The sequence below is a fragment of the Schistocerca americana genome, chromosome 9 (genome assembly GCF_021461395.2).
Source record: "Schistocerca americana isolate TAMUIC-IGC-003095 chromosome 9, iqSchAmer2.1, whole genome shotgun sequence".
Lineage (NCBI taxonomy): Eukaryota > Metazoa > Arthropoda > Insecta > Orthoptera > Acrididae > Schistocerca > Schistocerca americana.
Genome location: NC_060127.1, coordinates 193,422,523 through 193,442,620, shown reverse-complemented (window position 1 = coordinate 193,442,620; position 20,098 = coordinate 193,422,523). Strand labels below are relative to the sequence as shown.

At 44.0% G+C, this 20,098-nt stretch overlaps 1 protein-coding gene across 6 annotated transcripts in view; it reads right to left on the bottom strand.

The window, feature by feature from the left end:
* LOC124551380 overlaps positions 1-20,098 on the bottom strand; it is a 159,443-nt gene that overhangs the window by 47,021 nt on the left and 92,324 nt on the right. For all 6 annotated transcript variants that reach the window (XR_006967833.1, XR_006967832.1, XR_006967831.1 and 3 more), the window contains exon 3: positions 3,210-3,395. Coding sequence is in view for 3 of the 6 variants with exons in the window: in XM_047126432.1 (XP_046982388.1) it covers positions 3,210-3,395 (186 nt within the window). In the remaining 3 variants the exon portion in view is untranslated. The remainder of the gene's footprint in view (positions 1-3,209; positions 3,396-20,098) is intronic.

Genomic DNA, 20,098 nt, shown 5'->3' with positions numbered 1-20,098 from the left:
CAGATATCCGGCAGTTCTCCCGTGTTTTATGGAACGAACATTTAATTTTATTTCCCCATAAAATTACGCCAACAAAATATGCACGCAGAAACTCAAACAGGAAGAGGAACAAGAGTGAGTTGCACATTGTTTTCATATTTTTCAAAATATTAGAAAAATGAAATTCCCATAGTTAGTGATACACAAGAGGCAAATTTTCGGCATTTCAATTAAGTCTTTGATGTAGAGTCGTTAAGATCTGCTACACTGTCTACCACAACAACAAAGGTGACATGCGATGAACAACATCCAGCTTTGAAATTCTGCTTTCATTTCAACAAACCTTCAGCTGAGGCCCATATGATGTTACAGGAGGCCTATGAAGAGTCTGTTCTTCCTCATAGCATGGCTGGAAGATGGTTTAATATGTTTGCAGAGAGTAGACAATCAGTTTCAAAAGGAGGAGGACCCAGCACTCCACTTACTGCTCTTACACAAGAGAACATTAGCATTGCTGGTGCCATTGTGAGAGAGGATTGGCGAATAGCTTTATGAATACTTTCTGAAATACTGAAAATTTCACTGGGTGCCATCTACAACTTGGTGACAGAAAGTTTACACAAGATGTGTTTGTGTGCAGTGGGTTCCAAGAATGTCGATTCTCGAATGAAAGAACAATTGTGTGCACTTCAGAATGGAGTTAAAATTGATGTTAGACAGAGATCCACAGTTTCTTTCAAAGGCAAGCACTGCTGATGAAACTAGGCTATGTCATTTTGATCCTGAGAGCAAAGAGCGAAGTTCAGTGTGGAAATTTCCATCATGAAGACCCAAAAAAGCAAAAGTTGTTGCTTTTGCTGGGAAAGTTTTGGCCATCTCAGTGTTTTATGTTCATGGAATAGTTTACCAGCATGTTCTATCTGTACACACATCAACAACTTGACAATATGACACAGATATCCTGAAAAAGTTTGTAAGTCCACATTAGATGAAAAAGGCTATATATCCACGATACAGGCTGAATGCTGTGCAACAGTAATGAACAACCAACCACATACCAGGTGTACCGGTATGAAATGCGCGTTTTTTTTGGTGAAAATGAAACACTAATTTTGAATTTGAAAGTAAAAACATTTTATTCAAATTACTGACCATTGCTTTCTATACATTTTAACCATCTTTCTGGCAATTTGTGGACACCACGCCAAAAGAAATGTTCGTCTTTTGAAGCAAACCAATCAGATACCCAATTTTAGATTTCTTCGTAGGAATCGAAGTGTACCTCAGCCAGTTCGTGTCCCATTGATGAAAACAAATGGTAGTCTGAAGGGACCAAGTCCGGTGAATACGGCGGGTGGCGTAGCAGCTCCCAGCCAAGTGTTTTGATTGTGTCCTGAACCAGTTTTGCTTTGTGTGCAGGTGCATTGTCGTGTAAAAAAAATTACTTTGCCATGTCTTCTGGCCCATTCTGGTCTTTTTTCGATCAATGCATAGTTCAAATTGATCATTTGTTGTCTGTAGCGATTAGTACTCACAGTTTCACTGGGTTTTAGGAGCTCATGATACACCACACCTTTCTGATCCCACCAAACACAGAGCATTGTCTGCTTGCCGAATCGATCTCGTTTTGCAGTCGATGTTGATGGTTGTCCCGGATTTACCCACGATGTTTCCCATTTAGGATTCTTAAAATAAATCCATTTTTCATCACCAGTAACATTTCGATGAAAAATTGATTTTCTTTCATGTTTTTGAAGCAAAATTTGACAAATGGTTTTTCGGGTTTCCATCTGTCTTTCATTCAATTCATGTGGCACCCATTTTCCACAATTTTGAATCTTTCCCATAGCTTTCAAACGGTCAGAAATTGTTTGTTGTGCAACATTTAGCTTTGCTGCCGACTGCTTCTGACTCAAAGTATGATCATCCAATATTGCTTGCAATTTGGTGTCTTCGAACTTTTTTGGTGGTCTTCCACGTTCTTCATTTCTTACGTCAAAATCATTATTTCTGAACCGTTGAAACCATCTTTTGCACGTTGCTTCTGATACAGTATGATCACCATTTGCCTCGACAAGCATTCGATGCGACTCTGCAGCACTTTTTTTAAAATGAAAACAGAAACTTAATGCTTTCCGCAAATCATCACTTTCTGGTACAAAATTCGACATTGTTAACATGATGAAAACATATGATGATGTTTGTTCCATGACTTGATGTATACTAAATATCTTTGACAGATGTCATACCAACCAAACAAAAAAGATTAAGGCTCGGTCACAACAAATGTTCTCTATCGACACATTTGTATCTTAACGCTCATTTCATACCGGAACACCTAGTACCACAAATATTGTTACCAATCTCTTGCAAAAACCAATGTGAAGTGCATACCTCAACCTCTCAATAGTCCAAATTTAGACCCTTGTGACTCTTATTTCCTGATCTGAAGAAATGCCTTTGTAAAAAACATTTTCCATTGTCAGAAGCAGTAGTGAAGGCTGGACAGGAGATTCTGAAGGACCTTTTTAAAAATGGTTTCCAGCACGTATTTGCAGACTGGCAGAAATGCTGGGACAAGGGCTTCACAGTCGAAGGAGACTACTTTGAGAAGGATGTCAAAATTATGAGGACAAGTAAAGGTGCGATCATTCTTTACTGAGCAGCACTTGTAATCATCAATGAGCTTAGATTAGCACTAATCGTAATATGTTGTTAGTATAGTTCACAATGTTGCCTGCAGTGGCTGCTTCTGACTTACAATGTACAACATGGCTCATTCCACACTGCCAAAGACTATCTTTCTAGAGGGGATTAATGGAATGCAATCTGTAAATAAATGAATGATGCAAAAGAGGGTTCTGCATGAGGACAATACGCCAGCTCACACATCTGTTTTTGTGATGGACTTCAATACGGTTCCTCACTTACATTACTGTATTCACCATATCTGACTGAAATGTGATTCTGTTCTGTTTCTTTACATCAAAAAATAGTTTTGAGAAAAAACATTAGGCTCGGATGTAGATTATCTGTGCCAAAAACTAATAATATGGAGAGCTAGATGTCAACTTCTTTTCTGATTTATAGAAAGGAATGGAATCCAATGGAATGAAATCTCTGAGCTCAGTGGAGAATATGTAGCTAAAAATAATCTTTGCTTGCAAGTAACTGTTATATAACACATACGTAACAAAGTTTATCAGGCACACTACTGTACTAAAGCTCACCTTCCCAGCAGGGCCCTCTTCTCGCTGAACTAGTTTGTGCAGCATCTTGTCTCTGCAGACGTTATGCACTTCTGCCGAGCACGTCGCAACCAGGTGTGGTGGTATTCCCTCTGGCCAGGACACAGCTATCACACACCGACCGGTGGCCAGAAACACAGGACTGAGATGCAACAAGTCTTCTTTGATCTAGAAGACACAAAAAAGATTTTATCTCTAAGTTTTACCAGCATTATGAGTACTCCGTAAGATTTTGAGATCGCAGTCAGATGACATACAGTTCTCGCTTTGATATATCGACCTATCAGCCATCCACCTTTGTGTGAATTCATGAATGGTGCACCTATCTACACAAAAAATTGGTGCGGAAGCCCACACATGTGTGTCTGGGCTCCCATTACTCCCTTTAGCAGAGAATATGGGTGATCTCCTTTTCAAAGGAACCATCCCAGTATTTGTCTTACCAGATTTATGGGAACAATGGAAAATGTAAATCGAGGTGACTGGACAGAGATTTGAGCCTCAGACTCCTGAAAATGAGTCCAATATCTTACCACTGTGATGAGTCCAATGTCTTATCACTGTGACACTTTGCTCGGAGCTTGGCACGAACACAAATGGTCTTGGCACTAGTGGAAAATTTAAAGAAGTCTGTTTCATATACAATGGAATACTAGCAACGTGGATCGCACGAGAATCAACACCCCTGACATACCGTGTGCAGCTGCCTTTGGATAATTGTAGCTCATCAGCCTGACAATGAAGGTTGGAAATTGGGGGGGGGGCTTATCGGCAAATGTGGTCAGCCTCGTCCTCGACGGCTGACGATACCCAAGATTTTTAGGTGTGAGGGTCATGCTAATTAATAATCCACACCAAAACTAATGAAAGTCTCATGAAGTTACAGTAGGTATGCACGAGTGCTGTCCAAAGGCCTGTTGTTCAAGTGCTTGAGAGACAGTGCTCCCTGCTCTAACGTGTGATGGCTGTGAGAGCTTTTCATCAGAAATGAGGCCCATAAACCTCACCAAACTCTCTTACTCATAATGATGCCACTCATCAACACAGGTGGACTATGTGCGTGTCACAAGTTCGGAAGTCAGTGCACAGTTTTCTACGCACAGAACTAGGAGCCTTTTTTTTTGTGGTTTTAGGGCGCACAACTTCAACGGTCATTAGCGCCCAGACTACGTTAGGAATGCACCGTGAGGCACAAGTTTAAAACAGCAACTAAAAGGGAAAACACGATAAGAGATCGACAGGCACACGATTAAAAAAACAGCATAATCAAATGTCCTTAGACAGATTGGTCAATTTGATAAAACGAAGACCGCGAGCAGCTGCTCCTGGGTCATCCGCTAAAATGGCATCGAGAGTACATGGCAGGCCAAGATCAAGACGCAGTGTAGTAAAACCCGGACAGGACGTTAAAATGTGGCGGACTGTCAGCAATTGCCCACATGGGCAGAACGGCGCTGGCGCAGCCGTCAGCAGATGGCGATGGCTGAACCGCCAGTGTCCAATTCGTAACCGGGCCAAAACTACCTCCTCCCGCCGAGAGGGGCGTGAGGAGGACGTCCAAGCCGCGGGAAGAGGTTTCAAGGCCTGAAGCTTGTTGTCCGTAAGTGCAGTCCAATCGGCATGCCACAGCGATAAAATGCGCCGACAAATGACCCTGCTGCAATCTGATGAAGGGTCACAACAAGAAGCTGTCCGAGGCTGGAGGATCGCAGCCTTGGCCGCGGCATCTGCAGCTTCGTTCCCAGGGATACCGACATGGCCAGGAACCCACATAAAGCTAACCGGAGAACCGTCGTCCACCAGCTGCTGAAGAGAGCGTTGGATCCGGTGCGTGAAAGGGTGAACCGGATACGGATCACTGAGGCTCTGGATGGCGCTCAGGGAATCGAAGCAGATGACATAAGCAGAATGTCGGTGGCGGCAGATGTAAAGAACAGCCTGGTAGAGGGCAAAGAGCTCAGCTGTGAAGACCGAACAATGGCCATGGAGCTGGTATTTGAAACTTTGTGCCCCGACAATAAAAGAACAACAGACCCCGTCATTGGTCTTACAGCCATCTGTATAAATGAAGGTCATATTAATGGAGTTCGAACGAAGTTCGACAAAACGGGAGCGGTATACCGAACCGGGGTAACCTCCTTTGGGAGCGAGCTGAGGTCAAGGTGAACGCGAACCTGAGCCTGGAGCCAAGGTGGCGTGTGGCTCTCGCCCACTCTAAAGGTTGCAGGGAGTGAAAAATCAAGATGTTGAAGGAGGCGACGAAAGTGAACTCCAGGGGGTAGCAGGGCAGAGACGTACAACCCGTATTGACAATCGAGGGAGTCGTCAAAAAAGGAACGATAAGACGGGTGGTCGGGCATTGACAGTAGCCGACAGGCATACCGACAAAGCAGTATATCGCGCCGGTAGGGCAGTGCCAATTCACCGGCTTCAGCATGAAGACTCTCGACGAGACTAGTTTAAAATGCTCTGATCGCAAAATGTAAACCCCGATGTTGTATGGAGTTGAGGCGGCGTAAGATGGACGGCCGTGCAGAGGAGTATACGAAGCTCCCATTATCCAGCTTTGAGCGGACGATCGACCGATATAGTCGAAGTAGGATGGTTCGATCCGCTCCCCACGACATACCACTGAGAACACGGAGGACATTTAGTGAACGGGTACAACGGGCAGCCAAATAAGACACATGTGGAGACCAGCTAAGTTTCCTGTCAAATGTAAGACCTAAAAATTTTGTTGTCTCCACGAATGGGAGAGCAACGGGACCGAGTCGTAAGGACGGTGGGAGAAACTCTTTGTAGCGCCAGAAGTTAATACAGACCGTCTTCTCGGCAGAAAAACGGAAGCCACTGGCGACACTCCAGGAGTAAAGATGGTCAAGAGAACGCTGAAGACAGCGCTCCAGGAAACATGTACGCTGCGTGCTGCACTAAATGGTAAAATCGTGCACGAAAAGGGAGCCTGATATATCAGCTGGGAGGCAATCCATTATTGGATTGATCGCTATGGCAAAGAGAGCGACTCTCAAAACTGAGCCCTGTGGCACCCCATTCTCCTGGCGAAAGGTGTCCGACAGGACAGAACCCACACGTACCCTGAACTGTCGATCCATTAAAAAGGAACGAATAAAAAGAGGGAGGCGACCGCGAAAGCCCCATGTATGCATGGTGCGGAAAATGCTCGGCCTTCAACAGGTGTCGTAAGCCTTCTCCAAATCAAAGAACACAGCCGCGGTCGGGCGCTTCTGCAAGAAGTTATTCATAATGAAGGTCGACAAGGTAATCAGATGGTCAACAGCAGAGCGGCGCCTACGAAATCCACATTGTACATTGGTAAGTAGGCGCCGAGATTCGAGCAGCCAAACCAAACGAGAGTTAACCATTCGCTCCATCGCCTTACAGACACAGCTAGTAAGTGAGATGGGTCGATAACTGGAAGGCAAGTGCTTGTCCTTCCCCGGCTTAGGAATCGGTACAACAATAGACTCGTGCCAGCATGCGGGAACATGTCCCTCAATCCAGATGCGATTATAAATACGAAGAAGGAAACCTTTACCTGCAGGAGAAAGGTTCTTCAGCATCTGAATATGAATATGAATAGAATCAGGCCCTGGAGCGGAGGACCGTGACCGGGCAAGTGCATCTTCGAGTTCCCGCATGGTGAAAGGGGCATTATAACTTTCACGATTCGAGGAGCGGAAGTTAGGTGGCCTAGCCTCCTCTGCCTGTTTTCGGGGGAGGAAGGCAGGGTGGTAATGAGCGGAGCTCGAAACCTCTGCGAAAAAGCGGCCCAAGGCATTGGAGATATCCTCAGGGGCCACAAGGACATCATTCGCGACCGTCAAGCCAGAAACTGGTGAGTGAACCTTAGTGCCAGATAGACGGCACAGGCTACCCCAGATAACAGAAGGAGTAAAACTGTTGAAGGTGCTTGTGAAAGCAGCCCAGCTGGCTTTCTTGCTTTCTTTAATAATACGACGGCACTGCGCACGTAATCGTTTATAAGTGATACAATTCGCCACTGTAGGGTGGCGTTTAAAGGTGCGTAAAGCACGTCGACGAGCACGTAAAGCGTCTCTACATTCTGCGGTCCACCAGGGGACCGGTACGCGACGTGGAGAAGAAGTAGTGTGAGGGATGGAATATTCAGCAGCAGTGAGAATGACTTCCGTGAGGTGTGCGACCTGACTATCGCAGCTTGTGAAGGTTTGATCCTGAAAGGTCACCCTGGAAGAGACGAGCCCCCAGTCTGCTTTGGAGATGTTCCAACTAGCTGAGCACGGAGAGGGGGTATGATGCAGGAGATGGATGACACAAGGGAAGTGGCCACTCGAATATGTATCAGAAAGGGCATACCACTCAAACCGGCGTGCAAGTTGGGTAGTACATATAGAGAGGTCTAAATGGGAATAGGTGTGAGATGTGTCAGAAAGAAAAGTAGGGGCGCCAGTATTGAGGCAGACAAGATTGAGCTGGTTGAAAAGGTCTGCTAACAGGGAGCCCCTTGGGCAGGATGCTGGAGAGCCCCAAAGGGGATGGTGGGCTTTGAAATCTCCAGTTAACAAAAATGGTGCAGGTAGCTGAGCAATAAGTTGAATCATGTCTGCCCTGGTAACGGCAGACGACGATGGAGTGTAAACGGTACAAATAGAAAATGTAAAAGTGGGGAGAGTAATTCGGACGGCAACTGCCTGCAGGCCGGTGTGCAATGTGATGGGATCGTAGTAAATATCATCCTGGACCAGCAACATAACCCCTCCGTGAGTCGGAATACCTACCACAGGGGGTAGGTCAAAACGCACAGAGGTGTAGTGTGCCAAGGCAATGTGATTGCATGGGCGTAGCTTCGTTTCCTGGAGGGCTACGACGAGTGGACGGTGCAAGCGGACGGAGCAGCAACTCCACGTCCTCTCGGTTGGAGCGAATGCTGCAAATATTCCAGTGAATAAGTGCCATCGTGAGAAGAAAAGGAAGATGAAAGAAGGGGTCACCTCAAAGGCCGCTGAGGGCCTGGCTTTGAGCGAGTATTGCCGCTGCTATCAGTAGGCGGACAGTCATCGTCCATTGGTTCTATAGGTTCATTGGCCATCTCGTTAAGATGGCCGGGAGGAGGAGCTTCCTCCGCCGGTGGACGGCCAGATGTTCGGCTACCAGCGGTGCGGCCAGGCGAAACGGATGACGGCCTGGGGCGGCAACCGCTGGGTGGCGCAGGAGAAGAAATGCACCGTGGAGGAGAAGGAGAACTGTGCTTCCTATGAGCCTTCTTGGAAGGTCTTTTAGTGGAAGTACTGGTCGACGTCTGGGCGTTCGAGGTACGTAGGAAGTCTGCACGGGGCGGTTCCTTCTTGAAGGCCCGTGCATCTGATTTCTGGGTCTTCGTCTTGGCAGAAGCTGATGAAGGTGCTTGTGTTGGAGGGGTGACGGGAGGAAGAGGAGACATCGACCGCGCGATCTTAGCACTGGCCGAATGGACGACCGTGGTACCGAAGGTCAGATCGCATGTCTGCGTCGCCACCTCCCTGGTAGTCCGAGGAGAGGCGAGGCCAGTACTGTACTTCTCCGCTGGGAGCAGCGTGGGCTTCCTACTAGCAAATAGCTTGCGAGCAGCCGAGGTGGACACTTTCTCTTGGACCCGAATTTCTTGGATACAGCGTTCTTCCTTGTAGATGGGACAGTCGCGGGAGGACGCTGCATGGTCACCCCGACAGTTCACACAACGAGGAGACGGAGGTGGACAGTCACCCTCAAGGGCATCCTTGCCACAAGTGACACATTTAGCCGCATTGGAACAAGACTGGCGAGTGTGATTAAAACGCTGACACTGGTAGCAGCGCGTAGGTGTCGGGACATAGGGGCGAACAGAAATAACCTCGTAGCCCGCTTTGATGCGCGACGGCAGCTTAACACTATCAAAGGTCAAGAAAAGTGTCCGGGTCGGTACACGGTCATTGTTGACCTATTTCATGACCCTATGGACAGCCGTCACGCCCTGCTCAGCGAGGAAAGACTGAATCTCCTCGTCAGTCAATCCGTCGAGTGATCTAGTATATACCACACCACGAGACGAATTCAAAGTGCGGTGAGCCTCCACCCGGACAGGGAACGTGTACAGGAGTGTGGCCCGAAGCAGTTTTTGTGCCTGAAAGGCGCTCTCAGTTTCTAGTAACAAGGTACCATTACGCAACCTGGTACACGACTTGACAGATCCGGCTATGACATCTACGCCCTTCTGGATAACGAAAGGGTTGACAGGAAAAATCCTTGCCGTCCTCAGATCGAGAAACTACGAGGAACTGTGGGGCAGGCGGTAGTACTTTTGTCACTGGTAGCTGGTTAAGTTTCCGTTTATGGGCAGAAGTCGAGAGAGACGAAGAAGAAGAAGAAGAAGAAGAAGAAGAGAAATCCATTGCGGAGGAATCCCCCATGATTGCCAGCGTCTCCGATGGCGCGCTCCTTCCTTGTGAGGACCCTCTCAGAGGGCACTCCCGCCTTAGGTGAATGTTTACACCTCAGGTCACACCTCCCGAGAAACAGACAGAGGGACCAATCGGCATGGTCAGAAGGTATCATCTCAGGCAATCACCCCTCCCTGGGCCTGGCCTTTACCAGGGGGTACGTGCGTGCCTACTTGTCTACCCAGGGTGGGGAATTACGCGTTACCCCGTCACCGGCTACGCGTGCGAATGCGTGGGTCGGCCTTCAGGCGCGCACAGGGAGGAAGGAAGAAGAGGAAAAATAAGAGAGAGAGGGAGAGAGAGGACAGGCTGTCTCAAACGCCGAGGCGGAGACCAGAGAAGGCAAGGAGAAGAAGGCAATGAGAAGGCAAGGAGAAGAAGACAAGGGAAAGAGTAAGGAAGACAGTGAGATGGAGAAGAGCAAAGAAAGGAACCAACCAAAGGAAGGAAGAAACGAGAAGTGAAAAAGCAAAATGACCGCAAATAGAGGTCGTGGAACCGTCCGTCTCCGGACGCAGGTGCTAACTACCCCCTTGAGGGGGAGGGACTCCTTTTAGTCGCCTCTTACGACAGGCAGGAATACCTCGGGGCTATTCTAATCCCCGGACCCGCAGGGGGTGAACTAGGAGCCTGAGTGCTTAGTCTACTCCTATCGTGTCTAATGACAGTTGCACCTTTCTTTTAGAAACGAAAATGGTAGTTTGGGCCACTCAGTGTACCGCAAACCCACGCACACGGACCGTTATTTGCACCGGGATTCGAACCACCACCCACAACAGAAGCGGGGTATTATCAAGACGTTAGCGGGCAGAGCTAGAAATATTTGTGAACCTGAGTTGCTCGACGCTGATATGGAACATCTCCACAATGCACTAATGAAGAACGGATATTCGTCCGCCGAAATAATACGTGCATTGAGGCAGCCACGCAGAAATCATACTGACGTACAGGCTACTGCAAAATCTAAGGTTTTCCTGCCGTTTGTTAAAAATGTAACGGAAAGAATAGGGAGTGTAGCGGGGCTTTGAATTTCGCCGCGCTACACTCGTTCCCTCAGATAAAAAATATCTCGTCGCAGCGGTATGAGCGCTCGACGGCAGAGAAACTACCAAAATTGTTAACTTTTTTTGTTTTTTTATTCCGTTTTCAATTGTCTCTTGATAGCCGTAGCTTAAGGCAGGCGTGATCGGATGCTGACGTAAAAACTTAATGGCTAATCTTGATCTGATTGTAATGTGTAGATATTGTGGAAGTTATTAAGAAATTCGGTGGATGGAAGTAGCAAAGTGAATTAAATTGCATACAGTATCAAGATGATTTTAATTGGTATAAATTAGTGATCCCTGGACTATTACAAGATTTCGGAGCAGATTTTTTCACGCTGAAATGAAGGAGATTTTTGAAGACGTGGACGCCGCCCTAAAGAAGATAAGTTAATCTGGTAAAGGATGATCTCTCGTCTACGCCACTTCCTTCTGTCCGTTACATTCTGTTATTCTCTGTTTCTTTTCAATAACTTTTGTAGTGAAAATTGGTTTAACTTTTGCTCAAAAACGCCACAAGGACCACCCCAACAATAGCTTTTCCGAATAACGAAGTCCGATAGCTTTTCTGTAATACAAAGTCCGATTTGCTTTTCATTCTTTCCCTTTTTCACGGTCTCTCTTCTCCCATTTTTTTTATTAACCACTACAACTGGCTCCCGCGACTGGACGCAATTTTCGGATGTGTCGTTTTTGAGCAAATTTGAAACTTTAATTTGTATTTTTCCCAACAGAGAATAAAATCCTGAAGTTTAAAGGGTAACGAAAACACCAACTTTATTGTACCTAAGCAAATGATAGCACAATATTGTAAAGAATTTTTGTAACTAATTCAATCTGTTTTTCTTTTCATGGCATATATTGATGCAAAACTGTTATTTTGAGACCTTTTGGTGATTATCCGATGGAGATGTATTAAGAAAATCCATATTTTGACGAATACGATTTACGCAGAAGTGATTGACCAGCCGTTGCAGGACAGAAAATTTAATGGTGAGTCACACAATTATGTTTCATTCAAACATTCAATAGCCAACTGCAGAATCCATTTTTCCTTTTCCACACATCCTGTAGTTTTCTTCTAGATTTTTACAAAATTATCTATCTCTATTGTAGTTTGTCTTAATTATAGTATTGTTGTAGCATATGAAGATCGTGAATTTGACAGCCAAACAGTCATTTGTTACGAAAAATTTTGTCCGCCCTGCTGCATCTTTCTCAACCATTGTTTGCAATAGAGCAATCATTTACATTGACGAGAAAATATTTCAACCTAAATTTGAGTCAAATCTTTATTAATCAGACTTATATTATTCCCTTTTTGACTTACTATTATACATCCTATTACAATGGAGCGTGGTAAGGTAGAGATAGTTTCGGCAGATGAGTTAAGTGAAGTAGATTCATCTTTCAACCAATAAGAAAGTCCGCGTTTCCCTCCATGGACGAGTTCACAGATCAATGCAATGATTTTGCCTCAAACTCGCAACATTTGTGATAATACACAGATGGCGACTTTAAATGACGAAATGTGGAATGGACGCGAGGCTAGACCGTCAGCACCATTGTTAACATCAATGTCAGAACCGAATATGAGACAAATTCAGCAATGTGACACAAATCGGACACAGGAAACTGACAAACTGGACCGACTATTAGAGTTATTTGCAGACATGAAAAGAGACGTTAGTCAGAAAATTGACATATTAAACCATACTATGACCGAAAATTTTGAACGGACGACAAAACAGATGACAGAATTAAATAACACCACTCAACAGCTCAGCCAGCGATTTGAGACATTGTCCGACCGAGTCACTAAACAGGAAGAAACTTTGGTTACATTCACACACGAAACAAAAAACAATATCACCCGATGTGAGAATCAGTTAACTCAAATAGTTAATGTGCAGCAGGAAGTGAACACCCGTGTGGAAGAGTTAGCTCAGGCCCACACCTCAGCTAGCTCCACCCAAGAAAAGCTGACTGAAGAAGTGGGAAATATTACCCAACAACTTACAATGGTAGTTCTTGAACAGACCCACCTCAAAGAAAAGATAGAAAAGTTAGAAGATCGAGCGGACCTCGCGTCACTAAACAACGACACCAACATGGCCGAAAGAATTGTACATGAATGTAAATTGTGTGACGACTATCTGGACAAAAAACTTGAAACAATTACACAGGACATACTTTCAAAAACAAAGACACATGTTAAAGACGAGACAAAACACATAGAAGACGAAGTGACAAAATTACGAGACAATGTTGTGCCGTGTTTGGCGATAGGTGCAAACGCATCGTCAGGAAACGACAAAACAGCTAAAACCATGGCTAATGACACAGACAGAACACCACCTATTGTGGAATCACCTATTTCAAATCAAAATTACAATGTGCCGCTTTCTTTTCCACCGAACGAGCAATATTACGTTACCGGCATGGCCGATGACACGTTTGTAAGACATGGGTATTTCCAGACATTTTCCAGTGAGGACAAGCACAAAGTCCACCCTATTGTGTTTATTAGATCATTTGACGGTGTTTTTCCACGTAGTTGGTCAGAAGTCGATAAAATCAGATACGTCACCAATCTCATGAGAGGACGAGCAGCTAAGTGGGGTGCCGCTATGAAACGGCGGTGCCTTACGTTTGAACAGTTCGAACAAGCCTTCTTGGACGAATTCTGGTCCGAGAATGAGCAACAGAGTCTAAGGAGAGAAGTGTGCAACCCCGAGACCTATGACCCTAAAAAAGAGACATTAAGACAATACTTTGAGAGGTACTTAGACAAGACACTGTACTGGTCCAAACCAGCCGACTTGTCAGCGATAATCGACACTTTAAAGAGCCACTTACCCTTTCCATACCGAGACAGATTAATAGGAGTACCGGAGAATGACGTTAAGACTTTCTTAAACTTCTTAGATCAAATGGATAGTTTACAGAGGCGATTCACGCCATTCAAATTTTATTCATATTAGTAACCAAAACCAGCACCCACCCCAAAGGAACCGTAGTGACGGTGGTTGGTGGAACCATCCGCCTGCGCGCGAAACATATTCAAATGGAAACGTGTATGACAGTAGGAACAACCGCAGAAATTCGTGGAATAATAACAATAATTATCACCCATATCAAAATGGTAACTACAAGCAAAATGAAAATTACAGACAGTACAACAACAACAATAGGAGACGTGAGAATAACCGGTACAACCCGGGCTACTTTGACAGGAACATGACATATAAGAGACATAATTACCACCAAAACAATACCAATCCCAACAATCACCGACAGAATATGTGGAACACACAAAATTCACGCATGACAAATCATAACCCTCCACGGAAACCGCCGCCGTTCCCCGGTACAGTTATGCACTCCCCGCCACGAAGTAGCAATAACAATTGCGGCGCGCCATCAGCTGACGCGTGGGCGCCAACCGGCCGGAATGTAAACATAGTGGAGCTGGTCAATGAACCCGGCCAAACACAGCAGACGACGGAAACAGTCGACGACCGAGCTAAGCGCTCGTGCTTCGGTCGTGAGGTGTTGTAAGAGCGCAACGGCTGAGACGGTGTGTTTCCTCAGGTACAACGACAAAATGACAGCTATTATATTCAGGTCCTTTCAGAATAGCAAGCATACCTCACCCAGGTTGTTACTCCCTAGAATACCCGTTATCTCACAAGCCGAGGGGGCTGCATCCCCACAGACATTTGAAACCCTTTGTGCACTAAAACAACATAATATAATGATAACTAAGTTGAGCATGAGCAAGTTGCTGTGAAAACGAGATCATAAATATTTGTATTGAATACACGAACATTAAGTTATACAGCCTAAGAACACAAACATTCATTTATGGAAATTATATACTGCAGTTACACTTGCACACATAATTATGAAGAGAAGGTAAACCCAGGTGAGTACACTTGCTGAATGAGAAAAGATATTCATATAGGAATGAGGTCTATGCAGGTTACATTGGTTGTTAATTGTAAATTATAAGGTGAATCAACAACTAGTTAGTTATTTCAAGGCACTATAATGAGAGGAAATAATAGCTATTGACATCAGTAATGACATAGGTATGTAGCAGAATGAATGAGGATGTAAGAATGAATGATCAGTATGAATGAGTTAATATTTAAGTTAATATAAGAAGGTAAGTTACTGTGAAGTGGTTGGAGACAAGAGATTATTTGAGGAAAATATTATTGGAGTTTTATGAGAATGGAAGTGCCAAATGGCCCCACGTATGTGATATATTAATGTTTGATGAGGAATATGTTTAATGTATAAGGATATATATATATATATATATATATATATATATATATATATATATATATTATGATGAATATGTGAGTAAGGAATGAGTGAGAATGTTTTGGTAATATTGTGCTACATGGAGAAGTGAGTAAACAGTTTATATCTTTAAGATTACATAAGAATTTCAGTTTGAAAGAAAACATTTGTGATGAGTTAGAACACGTGAGTACAAGACGTTAAATGTGAATCTATTTTCAGTGCCCTTGAAAAGGAATGAATGCAAGAAAAGCAGAGTGAACATAACGATGATTACAGCTGTGGAAAGAAGTGTAATAAGAATGTAACTTGGAAACACATTAGCTTTAATTTATTTCAGAAGTGTAACTTAGTAACCTTTCGTTAAGTTTTGTTACGCCATTGTGTGGAAGAAAACATTTATAGTTCGTGTTCAGACAGGAGAATGATATTTTAAGGAACTTAAGTTGAAACATAATTTTTACACAGCCCTCATGTGAATGCATTTGTTAAAAAAAAATACGAAAGTGAAATTTAGTGCCATATTAGCCTTTATTATAATTACATATGACAGAAAACCCTGAGGAAGCAAAAGATAGGAGAGTTATTAAGGCCGTTTTGCGACTCGTACAACACCTCCACTTAAGCGAACAGATGACAAAATTACATCTACGTTGAAGACATTTGACTTTTTAGGCTATGCAAGGTAAGTGCAAAGGAGCGGTGACCATCCGTGCAGCCGACGTCGAGCAACGGACAGTGAGAAAGAGACATTTTGCTGTCAATTATAATAATATGTTCTTTGTTTATAATTTATAGATAGAAATGATGTATATATATACTACATACATGATATTTAACCTTCACTAAAGTCGAAGAAAGTTCATGGTTGAACTCTTGAGAGGAAATTTGATATGTTACCATATAATACACATTATGAGAGAGACAATCTCTGAGATACATTTTCCATTTGTATAGACGGTATCCACAAGAAGTGGAGATATTGAGGAAGCACTGAGGGGACATGCGATTCACTCATGCAAGGATTTGTTAAGGTATAATACACTAAGTCATATGAACAGTCAGAACACAAACAGAGAATCTGTCATGATGTTACACTACACAGACTTGACATAAGGACACTTACATTTACTCATGATTTGGTAAATTGTAAGCACCTCCTTTCACACACCCCTTGAAGGTGATGCAAACGTTACAATGTATTATATTCTCTTTTTTATGTATTAGCTGTAGGATTTGGTAGTTTATAGGTAGTGAATAGTTTCTTCCAGTCTATCTTTCTTTCTTTCTCCATTATCCTACCATATACTGCAGCTGGGTATTGTTTGTTTATGGAATGTAAGAATATATTGTGTGACAGTAAACTTTCAGGTATGAATAAAAAGACATGAAGAAAACTGAATATTGATGGCATTACAAGCCTGGTCAACCACTAGCCAAGATATGGAATAAAAAAAAAAAGAGAAATAATAAATGAAGGAAAGCCCGTGCTTTAAACATTAAGTCTTATATCCCTTGGCACGTCAAAACCTTAATAAAGAAAATCAAAATGACCATAAACCCCAATAAAAGAAAGCCAATGGGACTTAGTATAAATTTTTTTTTAGTGTAAATATTTCACGTGTATATTCTTGTAAATTTATATGTATTTGTATATGTGTTAAAACTTTGCATATTGTCAACATATTTTGAAACGTGACCACGAAATGTAAGCTTTCATAATTAACGATGTAAACATGCTTGGACAAAGTGAACTGTTAAAATGTAAATGTGGCAAAAAGTGATGCAAACTGTGTTAAACAGTGAACGTTATAAACGACGAATTTTGTGTTGTTTGTGAAACTTATGGCGCATAAACCAAATAACTGTTTATAAATCGATATAAACTGCAGTTTACTTTGACGATAATGAGGATTTTCACACTGCAAATGAACGTTTGTTGGCAAGTGTAAACAATGTGGTGAAACACCTACCTTTGCGAACATCGACGCCGTTGTTCCTGGCCGGCCTTCAGATGCTTGGAGACAATAAACTCAGCACCTGTCGTAGGCGATGTGGAGGCTAAAAACTACATCGACCATATATGCCCCGGGAACAATAGTCATGAAAACGCACAAGGACCTGGAGTGTTGTGTCGTAACAGAAGACATGGACGTTGCTTCAGATCACGCACACGCTCAATCTTATGGTGTCACCGAACTTAACACGCCATTTATGCTGGAATAACAACTTGTAATGAACACTATGTGAGAGTGAATACTGTTGAAGACTGTCATAACACAGCGATTTTGAAACTGCCGCACGTGAAATGTTTTAGCGTGACAGTCGAGGGGGCGATGTAGCGGGGCTTTGAATTTCGCCGCGCTACACTCGTTCCCTCAGATAAAAAATATCTCGTCGCAGCGGTATGAGCGCTCGACGGCAGAGAAACTACCAAAATTGTTAACTTTTTTTGTTTTTTTATTCCGTTTTCAATTGTCTCTTGATAGCCGTAGCTTAAGGCAGGCGTGATCGGATGCTGACGTAAAAACTTAATGGCTAATCTTGATCTGATTGTAATGTGTAGATATTGTGGAAGTTATTAAGAAATTCGGTGGATGGAAGTAGCAAAGTGAATTAAATTGCATACAGTATCAAGATGATTTTAATTGGTATAAATTAGTGATCCCTGGACTATTACAAGATTTCGGAGCAGATTTTTTCACGCTGAAATGAAGGAGATTTTTGAAGACGTGGACGCCGCCCTAAAGAAGATAAGTTAATCTGGTAAAGGATGATCTCTCGTCTACGCCACTTCCTTCTGTCCGTTACATTCTGTTATTCTCTGTTTCTTTTCAATAACTTTTGTAGTGAAAATTGGTTTAACTTTTGCTCAAAAACGCCACAAGGACCACCCCAACAATAGCTTTTCCGAATAACGAAGTCCGATAGCTTTTCTGTAATACAAAGTCCGATTTGCTTTTCATTCTTTCCCTTTTTCACGGTCTCTCTTCTCCCATTTTTTTTATTAACCACTACAGGAGGATCTTGACGAAGCGGAATATTACCGTAATTTACAAGCCCACCAGGAAGATACAGGAATACCTTAAGCCTGCCAAGGACGGTCGCAAACCATTGGAAAAATCTGGAGTGTATAGGATCCCATGCAGCTGTGGTGATGTTTATGTGGGTACCACCAAAAGAACTGTTTCTAAACGTTTGGAAGAGCACAAGGGAAATTGTAGAAGAGGAGAAACGGAACGATCAGCTGTTGCGGAGCATGCTTTCCAGCCTGGGAACCACAATATTCGTTTCGAGGAGACCCAAGTACTAACGGCCACGAGCGGATATTACGAAAGGCTATACAGGGAGGCAATCGAAATCGCTAAACACCCAAATAATTTCAACCGAAAGGAGGAGGGCGTCAAATTAAACGGTATATGGATGCCAGTGTTAAAGAAGATGTGTACCACCTGTCCACTACTGGGTGATGGCAACGGCGATCGACGGCGACGGACAGCAGCCAATTGCACTGACGTTTTCAAAACACGTGATGTCACGCGAGGGCGCGCGGACACGGAATTTAGCGGCAGTCAGTAGCGAGCCAGTGTGTGTGTGTGTGTGTGTGTGTGTGTGTGTGTGTGTGTTGGACCTTCCATCAAGCTACGGACCCCCTTGAAGAGGTCTCCCGCAGTCAGAGACGAAACGTTGGGAATCACCACAGATTTCATCAACCGACCACGGCATAACAGCCCGGATAATTACAATCGACATGATATTTCTGGCCGTGAAAGTCTACATTTTAGTAACATAAATTGTAAATAGCCTCTCGCTCCCTGTATTTTACCCCTGCCACCTTTAGAATTTGAAAGAGAGTATTCCAGCCAACATTATCAAAAGCTTGCTCTAAGTCTACAAATGCTAGGAACGTAGGTTTGCCTTTCCTTAATCTTTCTTCTAAGATAAGGCGTAAGGTCAGTATTGCCTCACGTGTTCCAATATTTCTACGGAATCCAAACTGATCTTCCCCGAGGTCGACTTCTACCAGTTTTTCCATTCGTCTGTAAAGAATTCCCATTAGTATTTTGCAGCTGTGACTTATTAAACTGATAGTTCGGCAATTTTCACATCTGTCAACACCTGCTTTCTTTGGGATTGGAATTATTATATTCTTGACATCTCGTGGAAATCGGGTTTTCTGCCGGATATCAGTGTCTTGCAAACACGATATTTCGACGTCATTACTTGACGTCTTCATCAGGTGTTCCCCGAGACTGGCTGCTTGCTGGACCGGGTCGCATATTTATGCCTGCCTGGTGCCTGCTGTTCTGTTTGCCGTTCCCTAGTCGGTCCGCGCCCACGACTTGCGCTATGCTGCCGCTATGCCGTCCGCGCCCAATCCGGCCGCCTCCAACTGCGGTCGTGGCCTCCTGGTGTTGCCTTCTCGGTCCGCGCCCGTGAGTGGCGCTGCCCTGCCACTCTGGATGTTCCCTATTCCGTCCACGCCTGATGAAGACGTCAAGTAATGACGTCGAAATATCATGTTTGGAAGACGCTGATATCCGGCAGAACACCCGATTTCCACGAGATGTCATCAAATCGCCAGGAAAGTCTAAGAAATTACATCACAAGACTCTACGGGGAGGAAATGTGCTGCAATATGAAGAAACTGGACAAGCTGCGACAACGCAAAGAGAGGATGGTGGGCTCACTCAACTTCCTCCTCAGGTGCAGAGAAGGAGATGTGGTGCCTGTATTTGCTAAAATCAAACATCGTATTACGTCTAGGGCGGCCAACAGGATCAAGCACTGTGCCAGCATCGCTCTGGTGAGAGAAAGAGTCCGTGACATCTGCCATAAACTTGATGTCACGTCCAGGGAGCTGTTGCATCTACATCTGTACATGGCTGCCAAACCAGCACAAGAGGATTGGGACAGAACTGATGGAGTGTCTTGGTCACTAGCAGCATGCATTAAGACAATGTTACAGCCCGACAATTGGCAAAATTTGAACGCCTGAACAGCAGATTGCAACAAAATCATGACACTCGCAAGGTTGTAAATTTGAGAGACAGAACAC